We start from the raw sequence: 14,136 nt of genomic DNA on the forward strand, positions 1-14,136 counted from the left end.
AAATCAGACTTAAGATTAGTAATAATATTTCCTTAAATAAGGACTTGGGAGAATTTTCAATAAATCCTCTATGCACGAATTTAATTAAAAACGATCTTACAAAATATTATAAAAAAAAACAAAAAATAATTGATATTAACACAGAACCTATCACAAATAGACCTACGAGATCAGCAGCCAACAAGCAAGATTAGCATTAAAAACGTGTTTTTTTTAAATCATTCTCTTTCATTTATATGAATTGCCAAGTTTCATCACTATTTTATTATCAGTCCTGGTTGAAGTTCGCTGAGATAAGGATGCTGGGACGGTTTTGGAAAAAAAAAGCTCATTTTAACTGTAATGAATTTATCCTGTTGTCAGTTTTTTCTTCTTATATATTTATGTCTTTCTGATGATAGCCCTTGGACACAGGGCCAAAATATTCCTTCTAATTTATTTCCCACTGTTTTGCGAAAAGAATTCCCTATTGTTCTTCTTGTTTTCGGTGTTTGCTATTTTCTCTATCTTTATGAACATGTCTTTATTTGCAATTAACAAAACCTGAATCTTTCGAAAATTAGTAATTTTGAACTGAATTCTGATTCTATGAACAAATCGTAAATTAGAGCAAAGTCTCAATCTTTGGGGAGTTGATTTTTAGTAATCAACTCCCCGATTTTAAGTTTGAATTTAAAAAGAGGGAATAAGTTGTGGGAAAAGTCAAAGTCATGGTCCATTGTAGAAAAAGGAAAAGCGAAAAAAATACCGTGAAATATCTAGTGATGAAAAATCCGAATGTGAAAGGTGTACTGATGATTATTAAACAAATGCTGGAAATACTAGAAAAATTTCTATTACATGTTGGATTGTTTAAGAAGTTGCAGAACCAGATTTTTTCGGTCGAATTATTTTCTAGATTCAAAACCTGACAAGCTTCAGTTCTGTTCTTATTATTATTCTGCAAAACTGTTGGTGACAAAAAATTATGATTATTCGTCACCATATTCATAAATAAAACAGTTACTAGTGATGAAAACTTTGAATTTGAAAGTAGCACAGAAAATTGGTCAAATACTACTCGCTAGTGATAAAAAATGACAAGTCAAAAATAAGAAAAATTCATAGTCATTGAAAGAAAACAAGACTAAAAGAAAATATTTTAGGAAAGACTTGAGCAAGTGTTCGGGGTAGATCTGTTATGTTAAGTAAAAAAGTCCAGCCTTTGATAATAGAGATTTGAAATATTTTATAACAAGAACAGATAGTCATCATGTTTAATCTTTCCGTCTGGCTGGATTTCTCTGACAACTTGTTTATTAATAGGGTGCTCCCGCATAAAATCGGCAACAAAAATAGTATTTGGCATACCCATGGTCTCAGATTTGTTTTTATGCTTCTCATATATTGGTAAAAAAAATAACCCTAATTCTATTTAAATTAATCCATAAATAACAAAAATTTAGGTTATCTTTCGTAGGAGCTTCCTTGGGTCTTTCAAAAATAATCTGAAGAAATATTTAGTGAAAGATAAGAAAAGCTAAAGATAAATTAGATTAAGCTTAATTTTTTTTCTTTAATTTTAGTTGAAGTATTGAACCTTCTCAGTTAGTTTAAATCGATGAAGTGAGTTTCTGTGGAGAAAGGGAAGAACACTATTTTTAAGGTTAAAAGAATTTATAAGACGGTTCCGAAAGAAACCAAAATGACATTGTGGTACGCAGAGTTTCTGCAATACGCATTTTTGCTCATAGGTGCGTATAGTGCAACCATTGTCAGTATCGTTACATCCTAGAGATGGGGGGACGCCCTCCGCCTCCAGGAGGTAAAAATTCAAGTTTGTAAAACAATGGAACGCCACTTTTTTACTGGTCCAATTTTTTCTATTAGTGCAAAGGAGCTGATCAAAATATATGACGTCAAATCAGTCTCACAAGATCAATCTCAGTCGGTGAAAACAAAAGATGAAGTAATTTTAATAGCAATATGCCCCCAAATCAATCGGTATAAATAACCAGTCAGTAAAATCCATTGCCCCCTCCAAAAATTTGCCCAGTGATGCCTCTGAACAGATCTGGATCGAACAGGAGCAAGGCCCGAATGGATTTATTTTGGGGGAACCTTTCGAAAATATCCAAAATACAAAAACATTTATTGAGTCTAAATTTACATCACCGAGTGTGAATACGTGAATTTACATATCTCTAAGTTTTCGTTCTGTAAGTTCTTCAAAAAGTTTTTGAAAATATATTTTCCTTGTGTCTTCACTTTCAATCCACATATTTGCTGAACTATTTAATTTATCCTGATAGTTTTTATAAGTTTTAGCCTAGAAAATGATCTCTCTTCAGAAGCAACGCTCATTGGCATTGCTAAGAATATTCAGAGAGCAACAAACAAGTTTGGAAACCCCGTTGCTCAACATCCGACAAAGATTTAAACATTTTAATGGATTTTCAAAAAAAAAATTGAAAGAAATATATATTTCAAAGTTTCCATTTCTTCAACTAAAATTCTCTTTCGCAATTATGCATTACAGTTTAAAGCAATTTGCTTTGAATTTTTTTTTGCTTTTTATTCATTTTGATAGTAGCGCGGGGTCCTTTCAAATGCCGGGCCCCGTTGGGCCCAATTGCCCTTTAGCCGGCCTTGCCTCTGATACTGCCAGGGTTGTCGATCTTGCATTGTGTGCCTGGGGTTACCTAGATGGGAATCAAGATGACAGCCGAGGCCCTCTCTTAGCACGGCTATGGTGCGGTTTGGGTCGCCGAAGCTGTATCTCCGTCTCTAGTGTATCCTTGGGAAGTCGACCACACTACCTCAAAGTGGTGAAGCGGTGGCAACATTCCGTAGCTACATGCCTAGCGAAAGAATGGCTAAAGTGTGGAGGCGCCGACGGACTGGGGACCTGTCGGTCAATAATATTCCCACGAAACGTTATGAAAAAAGCAGATCAAAGAGTGTTAAAACAAGCTACGGCATTCCCGACAACCGATGCGTTGGATGATTTACCGGCGTCTCCTTCGAAAAATTGGCGAGCTGGACACCTGTTGAAACGAAGACAATCCCTTGCAATAGGGTGCTGGAACGTCTGTTCGATGAAATGTTTGACGACCCAGACTTTCATAGCTGGTGAAATACATCGCCTAGGCCTCGACATCCTCTGTGTATCAGAGACAAGAATAAATGACACACTAGAAAACCATGAGATAGCAACACCAGATTCAGAGAACTCTTTCTTCTTTTATAACTCAGGACCCAAAGATGGTAGTGGCAGTGCAGGGGTTGGATTTCTCCTTAACATCCAAGCACAAAAAGCTCTAATAGAATGGGAGCCCGTATCATCTCGCCTTGCAAAAGCTAGATTCCGAAGCAAACTGTTTAATGTTACAGTGTTTGCGGTCTACGCACCCACAAGGGTCAGCTCTGAACAAGCAATAGATACGTTTTACGCCGAACTCAACGAAGCTGTAAAAAAGACCCCCAAACGTGACCTCCTCATTATCGGTGGCGACCTCAACGCACACGTCGGCAGCAGACAGGCAAACGGCGACAGGAGCCTTGGAATTCACGGGTACGGCGAAAGATGCGAACGAGGAACCAGATTGGTCCAATTCGCCCAAGCGAACAACCTCGTAATAGCAAACACCCTTTTCAGACACAAGCCCTCACACGTCATAACCTGGAGATCCAGAGATGGAAGGACATCTTCCCAGCTGGACTACCTACTCGTGTCGTCACGTTGGAGAAGCTCGATCCAGAACTGCAGAGCCTACAGAGGACCTGACACAGGTTCCAAGGGCGGGTCGGATCATACCTTGGTCAAAATGTCTGTGAAGATCAGGCTAGTGGCTCGTAAACGGAAGGAACCCCCAAAAAGATTTGACGTTGCCCGTCTTAAGGACCCGACAGTAGTAGAACAATTCCGTGTTCAACTTTCAAATCGTTTCACCGCCCTCGAGCATGAACACTCAAATGAGTCTCCTGAGGACGGGAACTCGAGCGGGTCGTCGGTTAACGAAGATTGGCAGAAGTTCCGAAATACACTACAGGAGGTAGCTCTCGAAACTCTTGGAAGAGTGAAGCGAAAGCGAAGACGGTGGATGTCCGAAGAGACCATCCGACTTGCAACGAAGAAAAGTCTGTTACCATCACGCCACTCAGCTGAATTCAAACAGCTACGCAAGCTATGTCACCAGTCGGGCAGAAAAGACAGAAGGAAGTACTGGGAGAATATGGCGGTGGAGATGCAAAAAGCAGCTAGCCTGTCTGATACTAGGAAACTGTATCAGCTGCTTAAAGAGTCCACTGGGAAGAGGTCGAAGAACTCGGCCTCTGTAAGAGACGAACACGGTAACATCCTAACGAGTCGTGACGAAGTCGTTGACCGTTGGAAGCGCCATTTCCAGAAACTCCTAAATCCCCAAGTCGACCCTTCATCACCTGCTCCAAATCTTCAAGTGACCCAACCTCCCCCACCTCCTTCATCAACGCTCATTAACCAATACGCAGGAGTCAAAATAGAGCCCCCTGACGAAGAGGAAATCCTGGCAGCAATAAAGAAGCTGAAGAATCATAAAGCGCCGGGAATTGACGCCATACCAGCAGAAATCTACAAGGCAAGCCCCAGGCTTCTTGCACAGAACCTAGAAAAACTGCTCAAGAAAATTTGGGTACAGGAGGTTCTCCCAGACGATTGGAAAGTTTCAATTATCATCCCTGTATAAAAAAGGGGATAAAGCTGAATGCAAGAATTACCGGGGGATATCGCTCATAAGCATCGCTGCCAAAATATTTGCCATGATTTTACTCAACCGCTTCAGCTCAATCAGAAACACGACCACACGCCCGAACCAGGCGGGCTTTCGGCCAGGAATGGGCTGCATTGATCAGCTCTTTACACTCCGGCAAATTCTCGAACACCGCATGAAACACAATCAGATTACTATAGCCGTCTTCATAGATTTTATAACGGCCTTTGACTCGATCGTTAGAGATGGCATATGGGCTGCGATGCAAGAGGACGGCGTCCCTGATAAGCTGATACGCCTTATTCAGGCATACTACCAACACGTTCGTGCCTGTATACAAGCTGATGGAGAGCTGTCCTCCCTCTTCGACATCGATTTCGGGGTGAGACAGGGCTGCATCCTGTCCCCCATCCTCTTCAACTTTGTTATCGATTGGATCATGAAGCGCGCCATGCAATCTGCCAGAGGCGTTGAAGTAAGCCCTGACTTCTCCATCAAAGACCTTGACTACGCGGATGACATTGCCTTGCTAGAAAACGATATAGATCATGCGCAAGCCATGCTGTGTAATGTTGCTGCTACTGCAGATTTGGTTGGGCTAAAGATCAGTAAGGATAAAACCAAAATTCTGACAAATTCTGAGGATGTACTCACAAGGGGCATCTCTATCGACAACTCCCGTTTAGAGGTCTTTGACCAGTTCAAGTACCTGGGATCCCTCATCGACATTTCCGGCGGCTGCAGTACGGAAGTCCAGAGCAGAATATCATCAGCATCGATAGTCTTTGCTCAACTTAGGAAGAACCTGTGGAGACAAAGAGACGTCCTACTAAAAACAAAAATCCAGATCTTTGAAGCAACCGTCCGCTCCGTACTCCTTTACGGATGCGAGACATGGCCCCTGAAAGCAGCGGATGTTCATGCTCTCAAAGTATTCGACCACTCCTGCCTGAGACAAATCCTCGGTGTCTCCCTCCGAGACAGAATTAGCAACGTCGAAATTCGTAGACGATGCCACCAGAAGCATGACATTGAAGCCCTAATAAAAAAACGCCGCCTAACTTGGTTTGGCCATGTTTGTCGGAGGTCAGATGACACCCTCACTAAAAAGGCGCTATACTGCAAACCCCTCGCACACTGGAAGAAGAAGCGAGGTGGACAAGTCAAGACCTGGCTTAACACACTCAAGGCGGACCTAGAGCCGATTGGTGGTTTCCGACGACACGGCCGAAGATGGGACAAGCAGTGGCTTGAAATATGTGCACCACACACACACGACCGAGCGGCTTGGCACTCAACCGTCTGCCAGATCATAGCGCCAGGGAGAGCTGAAGAGCTTGTGTCCTGAAACAAGTACAAGTAAAGTAAGTAAGTGTGCTGAAATGGTTGTGATGTTCAAAGCAGATGATAAGGAGGATGATACGACAGAATTGTCCGAATATTGTGAGTCTGCGCTTAGATTTTTCCACAGAAAAGATCAATTGTCAGAAATTATTCGGACATCTTAAGCTCGGTTCAGCGAATTTTAGCCGAAGATTTTAGCATGAAAAGAGTTGCTGCCAAGTTTGTTCCTCGTGTTCTGACTGATGACCAAGAAGGCTGACTGACTGTTCGCCAGTTTTGGCTAAGAATAAGACGGTCCCGTTGACCCACTCACCCTACTCGCTCGAACCGATTCTTTGTGAATTATTGCAACACTTGTAAAGAGGCATTTAAGGATCCAATTGAGAACATCGTTGTAAGATTCGAGAAGAAAATGGTGAAAAATTGCCTACTGTTTCTTAAGGTTAATGTCTGAATGCTGCAGAAGTTGAGGAATATGTTCCAGGTGTCTGCTATGTGGATTTTAAATTGTTTCCTTACGGTGTTTCTGTCAGAGGAAGGTATGAAAAAGTCAGAGTGATACCAGTGAAAGTTTGTTTATCATGGGATTGAAAAGCTTATTGATTGGATTATGAAACGTGGTTGCAGCAGTAGCTGGAACCTAGTAAGGAACGAACCACGGCTTATAGTAGCTCAAAATTAATTATATTGAAAACAAATCGGATCAAAATAGTAATCTAGGACGTTATTTTTGTACAGAGTTTCAGCTATGAAATCATGTCAGTTTCTTCTTTTTGTCAAGAAATTAGATGATTAAAGGAGATAGTTAGATAAAAGATAACTAAATTAGATCTTAAGTTTGTTTTTGTCCTGTTTGGTTTATTAAATCCAATAGACCTTGAACTTCCAAATGATTTTCAGCACATTGTTTGAGTCTTTAAAGCAGGGATTCTTGGAGGGTTTGCACAATCTTGATATTCTGCATTAGGTCCCTAGAGAACAGATGTATCCCCTTCTCAAAATCCGTTGGGGAGAACCTCTGTAGAGCAGATGTATCCTCTAACTTCAGATATTTGAAGTTGACAAATGTTGATATGTTTATTTTACAGGGATATCTACGAAATCCACCTGGCTTCAACTTATGTAAGAAGAACTTCAAACCGAAGTGTATCTTGGCCTCATCAAGGACATTTCTTACCTTATATTAACGATCCTTCGGCCCAGAGGATTATGGAACCCCTTCTTAACACAACCAACTATGCAAAGCTATTGGCAAGAAGTCGGCCAGACGTTGCTATTGATTTATTGAAAAATCTTTGTGATGTTTTTATTCCTCTGACATCACAAGGATACACAAAACTTAGTGCTGGTGTTATCGGTGGGTTGGGTGTAATTTCTTCTTTGGCTGGGTTGTTGACTGTTGTAGATTCGAGATTTAAGCTTTAATCTCTTTTTTTAAGGCAAAGAGAAGGGGATGCTTAGAGGAACAGGTTCGTCGGTGATTTATAACGAAAAAAAAAGATCAAACAACTAGCACCACTGACAGTGTAGGGGTCGGCAACGCCATTATAAAATTGAAAATTTCAGAGAAAATCGAGTAATTAATTCAAATCTAGTCTGCATAAGTTGGAATAACTAGGAAAAAATCTTGAAAGGCTAGATAGGCTAGTTAACATGAAGCCAGCAAAATTCTGTTTATTTTTTTCTTTTTACCCTCCAGTATATTTAATATACCTGAAAAGGCAAGTATGTAGCAGTTTTAGATGAAACAAAATCGCTGAACCCTTGATGTCGTTGTTTTTTGCTGTTTTTTTTCCACTTGTGCGAGGTTTTGTTCTTATGAGCGTCCCAAACTCTTTGGTTTAGGGTACAAGTTGTTTTGATTACTAAGCTGTTTCGAGATAAAAATATGTATATAGCACATTTATAACAGCCCTAGGCTTGTTCTTAGGGCTGTGTTCAAAAGGATTGACTTAAACCGATTTTTTAAAATCAAGTAATGCTTCTTTATTTCCTGCGATTTGTTTGCCTAGAACATTGTTTTGCTTTAAATTGAAGGTAGCCTCGGAGAAAAAAATTTGAGGCACTTTTATCCTCCTATGAGGCTTAATATAGTCTTCAATCCAAGGCACTATTTGGCCTCGCCAAAATTGTTATTTGCCTTATACTAACGATCTTGGAGCTCATCTAACTTTATTTACGTTGCAAATCCTATTACCTTCATTATGCACACTTGCTCGTCTGCACACCACTGGATACGAAGTTTGTATTGTGTCGTCTCCTGACATGATCCATCATAATATTCGATTTTTCTCTATTGACTGCATCTACAGACTCTAAACGTATTAATTTCAGCGCACTCTTGGCCTTAGGGAAAAGTTAGATGAGGGGAAGTCTGCCGAGTAGGGCAGGTACTCCAATAGAGGAATTATATACTTCTTGAAAATTCTCTTGGCCGTTAGTGCTGTGTACATATTGTCTTGATGAAAGACCTACGGACGAATCTTTCATACTTCAGGTCTTCTACGTACGTTCCACGAATAGGATTCAAAACCTCTGTGTAGTAAAGTTGGTTTGTAGTTTGAACTTCAGACTTGTATTCAATAACCTCTTAGATGTACAAAACATTATCATCATGGCTTTGAATTTTAACTTGCTCTTCCATACATTTTTCGCCTTGGCTTGCCAGGGCTTTTCCGATGAATGGATTTTCGCTTGGTTTTGGGGTTGTAGGTGAAAAACTATGGCTCATCGCATGTTATTATGTTCTTTAAAAAAATAGGGTTAGCTTCATTTTAATTTTTTTTGGGAATTCAGCAGAAATGGTCATTCGAATTTCCGTTTGATTAGCTGTGATGTTTTGGATTCCAAAATTGAGCACTCGTTCTTCATGTTAAAATTGTCATGTAAAATTTGCCCAACAGTTTATATGTCAATTTTGTTTAAATCATTAGCTGCTTTTATCTTCTCAAACCACGATTTTCTCGAATTACTGACTTTTTCAATAATTTTCTCAGTTCTTGGTGTCCGTGGTTGACCAAGACGTGGACCGTCTGTAACATCCTCTCTTTTCTCTTTCAATCTTCTAACCCTCTCAAAAACTTGATTTCGTGATTAACAGTCATTACAAGACACTGTTTGCACCAGATTTAATATCCACCCTGAGTCAAATTTGCTAAGATTAATGACAACTTTCACATTAACATGTTGCCCCAGGCCAAAACTAAGCATCTTTTTGACCAGGTAAACACACTCTTCAAACGACTGGTATGAGCCAACGAATGATAGACGAAGTAGAGCAATCATTGAGGGTCACCGCTCTAGAATTGCTATTGGCACAATGAGTGTGTGTAAATGTTGCTGTGAGTGTCCGAAATCTGGTTAATGTCGACATTCACCGATGAATGTCCGAAATTCCCTTTTCCCTGCTTGAATTCAATTAGCTTCGCGAGTCAACTTTTTCAGTTTTATGCAAGCTATTATGGTAAAAGTTAAAGTTAGGTTGGATAATGTTAGTTTAGGTTAGGTTAAATTTGGGTATAAATATTAAAAATGGGTTAAAAATTGAAGCTAAGCTAACCTGTCATGATCAAACCTTGTATTAAACTAAAAAAGTTAACATTCTAATTAAGTCTTAGACGAAGTCGCCAATTTATTTGGGAGGAATAGTACATCTTGTCGAGGTTTTTTTTTTCTGAATTCACCAAACTTTGGCAATTACTCAGAAAATCTTCCAGTCCATGCCCATATGTCGATTTGTATGTATGTATCCCAGTTTGTCAATTTTAATTTTCGATTTTCGATCTGGTTTTGTAAATTTCGTAATTTTCAATTTACTGCTATTGACAAAGTTGAAAATTTTTAGCTGATTCACTTTGTTATTTCTGTTTTAGTTTGATTCTTTGAAACAATGTGTTTATGTATATACGTGAATTCATTCATGTATACGCATGCGACAGAATCGAAGGCTACTATGCAGTCCTGTCATAAATCTGCTACTACATTGGACCGGTTATTTCTTGAAATTGCTATCTCTCTTGATATTATCAAAGTACATAATGCTTATTGTTTCCTTTGTACGGCTGTATATGACCATCTCTGGCTGTCTCTGATTATCTAAAACCATTATTGCTCGAAATAAGCATCATTCCTCTGCTGTGTCACAAATCGGGTCTGAAATATGTTCTGATGCAAGGGGCCATAAGCTTGGAGCTGTTGCCTTACTCAGTACAGAAAAATGTGCATGTATGTATTTCTTCTTTTGGATGGCTGTACTGTTCATTGAAATGACAAAATGTTTGGGAATGCTAAAAGGAACTTGGTGTAATGGGAGTATGTATACCGGAGTTATTTAATGTTTCTTTGTTGAAGCTGCCATTTCTTTTCACTAAAAGTTATATTTGTGTATATACGTACTCAATTCGTTTGTTTTGAAATTCACTCTAAAATAAACAAGAAAAACTCTCCTCCTCCCCCTCGATCTCCTTTCCCAGAAAACTTAGTATTTTTTACAATTTTTCTTTGTACTAGAATATTGCTAGCAATATTATAGAAATATGTTGCAATATATTACAATATGATAATATAACAAAATAATTTATTGTAGCAATATATTATAGAAATATATTGCTAATATATTTAAGAGGCAAACAAATAGTGAATTCAGTTTAACTAATAAAAGAAGTACTTTTTTCACTAAGTAAATTGAGTAAATAACTTTTGGAATCGTTTTCTTCTTCTGACGCAATGCATGTATACAGTGCTTTTTGTCACGGCGTTGCTGGTGCATTGTCGGGGGGGGGGGGGGCTATTTGCATTTTTGAATCTTTGATTTGAAGTTCAAGTTACTTTATGGCTATTTGGGAATTATTTTTAAAAATGCCTATTTCAATAGTAATAGTAAAGTCAAAATAGATTGCTGAAATCTGTTACAGATTACATGTGTTACAGAATGGGTTAATTTGTTTTAGTTTGTCATTGGCAATCTGTAAGTAATCTCTTGGTTAGTTAGGAATTGTTTTAATCACTACTTATTTCAATAGTAATACTAAAAAGAGTATAAATCGGTGAAATTTTTCACAGGCAACATGTGTCATAGAATGGGATAATTCAATAAGATGGAACTGGTCATATGGTCTTAGATATTTGTCCTTGATACCATTTGCCATAAAATGGTGAAGTATATTATAGATGATATTTGTCGTAGATACGATGAGGCTTATACATTCCGAATAATATATTCTGAACATTGGCTCGTCTCTTACTAGGGTTGAAGCAATAATTTCAGAGCCATATAGGATGTCAATTTGATTGTTTGGAATACTGTTGGTTTTGTTTTACATACTCTAATCTAGAAATTAACCTTCCTTAACCTTTCCAAAGCTGTTGAACTGCAATAAAATGCACAAACATAAAACTGTACGAGAAGATAAAACTTAGTGTATAGTTCAGCAAGTAAACGTTACCATTTTTGATAAATTAGCTATTAATAGCAGTGTTTTAGTTATAATGCTGCTATTTCTATGGGAAATTTCAAATTTATAAAAAAAACATTACATATTTACAATAATGTAGGCTATAATGCATTATGACAACAATTATAGAATAATTTATAAAACATTTACAAAAATAATTTACATAACATTATAAAAATAATTTATAAATGATTGTGTATCTGTAAAATATTTAGTAAATACTTTAGCCTACTCTTTGAATGTTTTTTTGCTGTGAATAGTAAGTTAAAATGTAAATTCCGTTGGATTTTCTGTTTAAAAAAACCAACTGGTTTTTCAAGGTTTTAGTTTTCCTGGTTTACAACTTAATTTTTGTGGCTTTAATTGATAAACACTATTTTTTAATCTTGCGCACAGTAACTAATGTATTTGTCATCCTATTGTAAGGCAAAAAATACGCTTAAAAAAGAATTTACTCAGAAGAAAATAAATGAAACTGGAAATGGGAAAGAAAAAGGAAACTCTGTCATTAAAATATTTATTCACAGAACCCTTTTATTTACTTCTACGTCTCTGTCGACAAAAATTCGAAATTTTTTATTTTTTTTTCCAAGAAAGATTGTCACAGATACTTATTTACTTATTTGTTCTTTTTGTATACTTTTTGTCAAGGCTGACCGTTCAGACATCTAGTAATTTAGCCTTACTAGAATGTTATGTTATCCTCGGACTCAGGCATTTTGTGCTGTAATGGCGGGAACCAACTTAGAAAAATTCTCTAAATGGGCACTAATTTTTTTTAATTATACAAAAAAAAATAATATATTTTGGTATCACTGAGGCGTTTTTGTGTTTGCTTTCTTTAAAAATATTTAGTTTAGTAAAGTTTACTAGTTAACGTTTGAAGGCCTGGATAGGCATAGTGTTTTCCTCCAACGTTGGGTGAGCGTGCATGTCAGAGTGATAGTACGCAATCAGTTTAACAGGAACCAATCATCTAACAGTTATGGTGTTAATAGAAAAGGAGATATAAACAACCGGTTTTGCCTCCTTCAAACACCCTAGGAGGCGTTTAATGGCGGCATGGTAGGGGCTGGTCAAATCACATCTTGTAATTTATTATTAATTATTTTGGTAAATCGTTATTTATAAATAATTATATTATAAATTAATGTGCCTTTAGTTCGGCTAAGCCATCAGTCATCAGTTGGTTCTTTGACCTTGAACTTTTACAACAAATATTTTAATCTACTTAATATTAAAAGCATCTAGTTTTACTGAACCCAACTCTCAAAATTATATAATTAGATACAGCACAAAAGCACAAAATCTTATTCTAAAGACCCTGGTCGAAAGCTGGTGTAAAACAGGCAAGAAATAGATTGAATGTGTCCATGCTTTAGCTTAAAAGATATAGGTCAATCCAGTCCTTAAGGCACGACGTATATGACGTGCTCAGTAACTATATAAACGATTTTTAATTATGATCGAAATAACCTACTGGCATAAGCGCTACTTTATCTAAAACAGTAATATTCCCTTATTGACTATATTTACTTGCTCTGCTAGATTCTTGCCTTTGCATAGCTTTTGCTCATTTCAGGACATTAACGAATGGGTTTTGTCTTTCCTTAGTGCTTATTTATGTCTTCCTTAGTGCTTTATGTTTGTACTTTTTTGCAGTTTAATAACTTTGGATAAGTCAAGAAGTCTATTCCCTGAGTAAAATATTGACTGAAATAGAATAAACTAAATGCATAAAATTATCTCAAGATTATAGTGAATCTGAGGCAGTCATGTATGTAATGGGAGGTAGGGGTTAAGACCCGTGTCCTAGGTTAAGTTACCTCTTACTGAGATTTATCAACGATGAGTGTGATGAATTGAGATTTTAGTTTATTTTCTGTGATGTATTTCTATTGGTATCTTATATTTGCTTTGTTGTTAACGTTTGGGGACAAATAAAGTTTATTCATCAATTGTATTCTTATCACTTACGTCCCATTTATTTATTTAGTGCAAAAAATGGAGAATCAGTGTTCGTCTCCTAATTTCTTTAATAATACTTATAACTGCACACAGGGTAAATTTACCATGGGAATGATGACCCCGTGTTCATCTCTTAATTTGAGTCAATAATACGGAACCTTGCACATAGGGTAGATCGCCCTTGAGAATGATGGAAGTGTGCTTACCTCTTAGTTCGGTTAATTATGCTCGTTACTGCACATAGGGTAGATGGCCCTTCAGAATGATGGACCTCTGCTTGTCTCTTAGTTCGATTATTTATACTCGTTCATGCACATGGGGTAGATGGCCCTTGAAAATGATGGATTTGTACTTATCTCTTTGTTCGGTTAATTATACTCGTTACTACACATAGGGTTGATGGCCCTTCAGAATGATGGACCTCTGCTTGTCTCTTAGTTTGATTAATTATACTCATTCATGCACATAGGGTAGATGACCCTTGAAAATGATCGATTTGTACTTATCTCTTAGTTCGGTTAATTATACTCGTTACTACACATAGAGTAGATGGCCCTTCAGAATGATGGACCTCTGCTTGTCTCTTAGTTCGATTATTTATACTCGTTCATGCACATGGGGTAGGTGACCCTTGAAAACGA

General features: G+C 37.6%; 1 protein-coding gene across 8 annotated transcripts in view; it reads left to right on the top strand.

The window, feature by feature from the left end:
* Nucleotides 1-14,136, top strand: part of LOC136026246 (alpha-ketoglutarate-dependent dioxygenase alkB homolog 6-like) — a 106,340-nt gene that overhangs the window by 36,041 nt on the left and 56,163 nt on the right. For 4 of the 8 annotated variants that reach the window (XM_065702607.1, XM_065702608.1, XM_065702606.1 and 1 more), the window contains exon 5: nt 7,163-13,485. The exons of the other annotated variants lie outside the window; for them this stretch is intronic. In XM_065702607.1, coding sequence (XP_065558679.1) covers nt 7,163-7,499 — 337 coding nt within the window. In that variant the 3' untranslated portion in view covers nt 7,500-13,485. Of the gene's footprint in view, nt 1-7,162; nt 13,486-14,136 lie in introns of those variants that run through there. 8 annotated transcript variants of the gene reach the window in all.

The sequence above is a fragment of the Artemia franciscana genome, chromosome 4 (assembly GCF_032884065.1).
Source record: "Artemia franciscana chromosome 4, ASM3288406v1, whole genome shotgun sequence".
NCBI classification, from domain to species: Eukaryota; Metazoa; Arthropoda; class Branchiopoda; order Anostraca; family Artemiidae; genus Artemia; species Artemia franciscana.